Source organism: Arvicola amphibius, chromosome 11 (assembly GCF_903992535.2).
Source record: "Arvicola amphibius chromosome 11, mArvAmp1.2, whole genome shotgun sequence".
NCBI classification, from domain to species: Eukaryota; Metazoa; Chordata; class Mammalia; order Rodentia; family Cricetidae; genus Arvicola; species Arvicola amphibius.
This window is the reverse complement of record NC_052057.2, coordinates 113,112,004-113,119,008: the sequence shown is the minus strand read 5'-3', so window position 1 is coordinate 113,119,008 and position 7,005 is coordinate 113,112,004. Positions and strand designations below refer to the sequence as shown.

Sequence of the window (7,005 nt, the reverse complement as noted above, 5' to 3'; positions counted from 1 at the left end):
ACCAAAGTTCACTGCTTTTTCTGTTTTTTCTCTTCGGTCTAGGGGCTGGTGTATCAGATGATACTTGAACATCGCTTTCGTTGTATTATGATTAAAGAAACAGTTTAAAGGAGAGGTGAGTCCTGAGGCAGGCCGGTGCTCTTTAACCTGTGAGAGGTCGTTTTTTGCTAAGGATTTACTTTAGCTGTGAGACAGCAATGGTTTCACCCGAAAGAGACTGCCATGCTTCACCTGCGCCCTACCTCCACCCCATCTTGCCAAGTGATAGCGCAGATGTAGCTCGTTTTAAGAATACAAGGAAGGAGTAAAAGGGGCTTAGGGCGAAGGAAGGCAGGAACACTCAACCACATTTCCAGCGCCTCCTGGTTGTTCCTAGTCATTTCTCCCTAGTGCCCCGGCGCCTCTCCTACCTGAAGGTGTGATGCCATCACCTCTAGCCCTGTATCGCTACACCCATGGCAAGCTGTCACCCTCGGTGGACTCGCGGCCCTGCAGCAGCCCCTTGGTGGTTCCCAGGAAGGCAGGGAAGCTGTTACTGGGAGCGACTTCTCCTCGGGCCCCGCGGCTGCCACGCCGGCAGGCCTGGTGCTCCATCGACTGGGAACAGGTATGCCTGCTGTACAAGCTGGGCTCCGGAGGGTTTGGGTCGGTGTACAAAGCCACTTACCGTGGTGTTACCGTGGCCATAAAGCAAGTGAACAAGTGCACCAAGAACCTACGTGCATCCCAGCAGAGTTTCTGGGCTGAACTCAACATTGCAAGGCTGCGCCACGACAACATAGTCGGGGTTGTGGCTGCCAGCACGCGCACGCCCAAAGGCTCCAACAGCCTGGGTACCATAATCATGGAGTTTGGGGGCAATGTCACTCTACACCAAGTAATCTACGGTGCCACCAGCTCTCCAGGATCTCTAAGCTGCAGCAGAGAGCCACTGAGTTTGGGGAAGTGCCTTCAGTATTCCCTAGATATTGTTCGCGGCCTGCTTTTTCTCCACTCACAAAGCATTTTGCACTTGGACCTGAAACCAGCGAACATTTTGATCAGTGAGCAGGACATCTGTAAGATTAGCGACTTTGGCTGCTCCCAGAAGCTGCAAGATCTGTTGTACAGTCAGACGCGCCCTCACCACATAGGAGGCACCTACACGCACCAAGCTCCCGAGCTCCTGAAAGGAGAGAGCGCCACACCCAAAGCCGACATCTACTCTTTTGGTATCACCCTCTGGCAGATGGCCACCAGGGAAGTGCCTTACTCAGGTGAGCCTCTGCATGTGCTGTACGCGGTGGTGGCCTACAATCTGCGCCCATCGCTGGCAGGAGAGGTGTTCACTGCCTCCCCGACGGGGCAGACGCTGCAGAGCATCCTCTGTAGCTGCTGGGAGGCCCGCGCCCTGCAGAGGCCCGGTGCAGAACTGCTCCTGAGGAACCTGAACGCCTTCCGAGCGGCACTGGGCTGACTCCATCCAGCCTGGGCTGAGAGAAGCTTTTATCTCTGCTTATTTTTAAAGACGTAAGGATGGTGTGGTCCCCTGGGGCATATTTTTAGAAAATAAAGTTACTCAGAACTGCAACCTGAAATGCTTTTCCTGAGACTAACGAGGCTACAGGTCTCGTGGACATCACTGCTGGTAACCAGCCTGACCTCCTTTATGGTTCTCTGTCCCCTTTCTGGGCTCCTGGCCTACTGTATCATTTCTGTAATATTACTGTCAGTACGAGTTGCTGCTGAATGAAAGAGGGAGGGAGGGCGGGAGGGATGGAGAGAGGGAGAGAGAGAGAGGAGACATAACTGCAGCTAGGTATGGTGAAGGAGAAAGTTTATTGTAGATAAAAGGAGATATAGAAATGCAAGAACATCCGGAAGACCCAAGAGTGGACATGGCCCTGAGCCATGTGAGAAGGGAAGGGAAATGATGGGAGAGGGGAACTGGGTGCATTAACCAGGAGACCCCCAAAAAAGGAAGGAGTAACCAAAATGGCTGGATTATATAGGGAGGAGCAGCTGGAGGAAGGACAGCCCAGCCTCTGGGCGGGAGGGAGAATTAAGGGTAGAGGGTGGGTGTGCCAACCAGGAGGGCCCTGTAATAGGCTGGGAGGAACTGAGGGATGCAGGAGAAATCTGGCCTCCAGGTCCACTTGGATATGTTAAATAGGCACCTCAACCTTTTGAAACGGAGCAGTTCCCGATAAAGAACAAATTTCCGAAACAGAATGCCACTCTAGACATGCCTCATTGTTCCTGTTAAGTGAATTCTCTTGTGTCGCATCCCCCCTCACCTACGTCTGTTCTTCAGTTCACCTGCGACCAAACAGCAAAACCAACACTTTTTAAAAAGAATGGGTGGTTTTCTCTTCTCTCCATAAGAAAATGTGTTTTGCAGTCCCTTTCGCATAAGTTTTACAAACTGAAGTAAATTATTTTTTCAAGTAATAATATTCTAAATGGCTTGTAATTGCTCACATTTGAACATGGCCGTGAGCAGAAAAGTGGCAAAAATACTTCTCCACTGGGTGTATTTTGCCTCAGATTTGAATTCCAAAGAAGATGGCCAAAAAAAAAAAAAAAAATTTGCGCTGCGGTTGCAGACAGGAGTCCGGTGAAGAGTGGGGGTTTAGTGATGGGAAGAAAAGACCAGTAAGAGCGGGATTGTATGGTTTTCCAGAAGTCGAGATACTGGGTGTCGTGACTTGATGGGGTTTCCAGTGAAGGAGATGATTGGGACGGGGTTGGCTTTCTCTTCAGGACAACAGTGTCCATGTGTGGAGCGGGACAGACAAACAGAATGGCTGGGAGGGTTGGTGGCCCACGCTTGGGGAAAAGGCTGTGTGTGCTGCAGAAAGAAGAGCAGAACGCTGGAGGAATCCAGAGGAGGGATACGTTTGGGATCAAGAGGTAAAAATTTATTTGTGAATGAAAGCTGAGGAGATAACTGGTGAAATTCTAAAAGTCAAAGAGCAGAAAGATCGGAGCTACAGGAAGATTGCAGTCTTGGAGAGAAGGGACAGGCTGTGGCAGGAAGAGATCCAACCTACCAGTGATAACCCTTGCTCACAGAAATAGCAAATGGATATCATCCGGCAGGAAGGGTATTATACACAGGCAAATGATGTAACCAAATACAATCAATGCCCTATATCTAAAGAGAAATAGATAAAGGTAAAATGTTAGCAAAATCAGAGCTTTTTAAAAAACGTATGTGGAAGGGTGTTCTACAGCATCCGGTAGAGGTCAGAGGGCAACATGTGGAAGTTGGTTCTCTCCTTCCACATGTGGGTTTCAGGGCCTGGACCCAAGTCATCGGTGTTGGCTATAAATGCCTAAGCTGTCTTACCAACCCAAAACCTGTCCTTCCTTTTTTATAGTTATTTATTTAGTGTGTGTTGTGCATGCACGTGTGTGTGCCAGGGCACATGTGCAGCGATCAGAGGGAAAATCTTAGGAGGTAGTTCTTTATGCAGGTTCCCAGGATGGAAACTGGATCCCTATGCCCTTGGTGACAAGTGAGCCATCTCATTGTCACAGCTATTATGCAACTGTGCTGAAAAACAAAAAAACTAAATGAAAAAAAACCAATTAGAACTGTACGAATATTGAGAACAATAATGAAAACAGGTTACTGCTAGTGGATAAGCATGGAAGAGTTAGAACTTATCTCAAATAGTAACATGAAAAAATAAAAAATGTGTCAACACTTAGAGAAAACAGAAAACTGAGAAAATTTTAAAAAACACAGGAATAAAGTCAAAAAAGTTAAAAAGCTATAAAACAAATGTTTGTTGACTAAAAGCCAACATAATTACTGCTATGAGAAAAAAGTCTCCAAAATGGAGAATACAGATCAAAACAAGATTATTTTTCAAGTTAAGAAAAATGCTGTTTGCTAAATTTTGGAAATAAACCTGAATACCTAGAAGAATGTATGGCTTTCTAGGCAACTTCCCCAAACTAGCCCCCAACAAACACAAAACACAAACTGGAAGAAACATACTTATTCAACTTCTGAACAACTTACCCATAAGACACTCTTGAAAGAGCAGCATTTATACAGAAACCTGATTAAGATTACTTTAAAATAGAAAAAAAGAAAAAACCACAAGGGCTGGAGAGATGGCTCACTTAAGACACAAGGCCACAGAAAAACTAGTAGTCTTTGCATATAACGGATCAGTGAAGAATGCCAGAATATAAATATCAGATGGTCTATGAACCAAAATCAATAGAATTTAGAAAGTGTGTTTAAATCTCACATAAACAGACAGTTTGCACAGAATTGAAGCAGGATTGGAATCCTATCTCTTCTCTCAAACAGCTTCCCTTCCCAGCTCTGTGAAGTTTGTCCCAAACTTCTCTTGTCTCTGAGAAGGCAGCACCATTGAATTTTCTCAGTAATTCATGGTATCAGAGAACCCATCAGAAAATTTCACAGCGAACTCAGCTGCATTTCTAGATCTGTGTGTCCAACAGCATAATCCTGCATTTTCTCTCTCTTAAGAGAGCCAGTGTAGAAGTGACTTTGATCCAAAGTCTGCCACAAAGTAATGGCACCCTTTCCACATTCAGCTTCGAAAATTTGGTTTCAAGATGTTTTTTCGGCTAGTATTGCTAAATATCTGTCTAGTATTTGACATGTGAGTGTGAAGTCTCTGTAGACAGGGAAAGCCACTTTTACGGGCTCCTTGGATGGAGTCTCTCTCACTGGGGTTTTCTCTGTACTCCCCAAGTTTTTCCAGAAAGCCTTTCTTCCTGCTTCAGCTGAGCTTTCTGGAGTCTGTGTTCCTCGAGGGCTCTCAGTTCACCTCCTCCAATGTGATTCTATTTCTGAATCCAAGTGATTTCCCACTAGTTCAACAGCCTGGAGGGAGCGGTTCTCTGGGGCTTTGAGAACGTGTCAATCAATCATCTGTTATCTTCCATTTTCCTCAGTGGTCTTGGCACAGGACCGTTAGGAATGCTTAAGAAGTGAGGGAACCTCAGCTCGCGCAAACCTCTGAGTGCACACACGTGCGTGCATGCACGTGCACACCCCTACCCCACACTCCCTCCTCCCCAGGGTTTCGTGCTTGCAGCAGTTGTGAGGGTCATCACTTCGATACCCTCACTGGCTGCAGCCCTCTCAAGACAGAGTGCAATTTTTACAAGAGACTCAGAAAGAATAAATGAATTCCCCCTTTAATCTGATTCAGCACACACATGTAACCAATGTTCATTTCTTGGTTTTGATAATTATTTCATGATGAGATAGGATGCTAGCATTCATGAACTCTAAATAGAAGACATACGTTAGTCATCTGTGTTATCTTTGCAACTCTAAATATTTGTCTGTGCATCCTTTAGGTTTCTAAATGTTTAAATTTCACACACATAGGGACTAGTGAGATGGCTCCGCAGTTAAGGTCACTGGCTGTTCTTCCAGAGGTCCTGAGTTCAAGTCCCAGCACCTATGCAGCTACCTTTAACTCCAGTCCCAAGGAATCTGACCTACTCTTCCGGCTTTTCTGGGCACTAGACACATACACTGTGCACAGACATAGGTAAAACACTCATACACATAAAAAAAATTCACACACGAATATCAGCACAATAACAATTATCTCACCAGCAATCATGGGAGTCATTCTCCCCAAATTTAGGAGCAATAGAATGCCCACTATGCTGTGGATGTTTAGTATCTTTATTGATCAATGGTATTCAAAAGGAAGAATATTTGAGTTCTGTAACTATAACAAGAAAAAACAAATTCTGTTTGCAGATTCTTTTTTCCAGATACAAACCTTGTACGAGGAATAAAAAACCAGAAAAATTCAGAAACAATCAGGCACTGCTTCTATCAGATTCAACACAACCTGTAAAACCTGAACTAAGATAACACCAGAGTGTTGATGGGGAACATCCTTCAGCCAGTGGCCTTTGAGAGGCTGGACCAGCTTGGGCGTGGCCTTGGGTACCAAAAAAACGGTGTATGCCCCCCCCTCCCCCTACCCTTTCCTCCCCTCCCCTCCCCTCCCCTTCCCTCTCATCTCCTCTCCTCTCCTCTCCTGGATATTGGATTCAGTTGCATGTTCCCTGAGCTAGCATGGAATTAATTTATTTTTGTTTGCCTTAAGAGTGTGACTGTACAGGACCACTGGGACAAAAAACACATATTAAAAATAAAGACAGACAGACGCAAAAAGACACACAGGGGAATTCTGGATATAATATGATGGTATTTGAAGACAGGAGAAATACCGGATTTTTAATGCAATCATCTATAGACATCTATGTAGCCAACTGGAAACACAGGATGCATCCAGACTTCATACGACAAAGGATACATTCCCAAAGGGTCAGACTTAAAAGTTAAAACATGAAGTGATGAGAAGCCCCAGAAGGCAGGTGTGAACTGCTTTAAGATATCAGAGTGGGGATGTCTTCCTAAAGCCATAAAAGAAAACGAGTATTATCTGTGAGAAGGAACGTGGGTGCGTGGGAAAGCGTCAGCGGTGCTTCCAAAGCCAAAAGGGGAATCACAAGCTAGGCTAGTCTAGTAAAATCCAAGATTGGTATAAATCCCTGGAAAAAATAACCTGCAAACATCTATTTACAATCATAAGATCCTTACTTGGTGACCCAATAATTCTACTTCTGGAAGTTTAAGCTGTTATACATACCCAGAGACCCAAGAACAAGCTCATTCATAGCCGCACCTCAGCTGCAGCAGAAAGGTAAGTGTCTCTCAATAGGAACTGGCCTTTATTTATCCCATCATAAAGCCCTATGCACTGATTAAAATAAACGAGCCTCCACTTTGCTGGAAAGCCTTCATATTTTCGATTAGGAGCAAGGGATAGGACCGATGAATGCAACTAACGGCTTTCCTCTGTGAAGGAAAGAGGAAAAAAAGCAACAGTTCCTATTTGAATTTGCGTACAAACTCCAGAGGAAAACTAAATGCTAGGACAAAATGAGGCTGTGCAGTGTATATCTTTTATAGTAATCTGAGAACTGAACCATATTTCCTGTTGA

General features: G+C 45.1%; 1 protein-coding gene across 1 annotated transcript; it reads left to right on the top strand.

Moving 5' to 3' along the window:
• Positions 1-421: 421 nt before the first annotated feature.
• On the top strand, positions 422-1,456 carry Mos (MOS proto-oncogene, serine/threonine kinase). The gene has a single exon (XM_038346979.1). The coding sequence runs from the start codon at positions 422-424 to the stop codon at positions 1,454-1,456; it is 1,035 nt and encodes a 344-aa protein (XP_038202907.1).
• Positions 1,457-7,005: the final 5,549 nt, after the last annotated feature.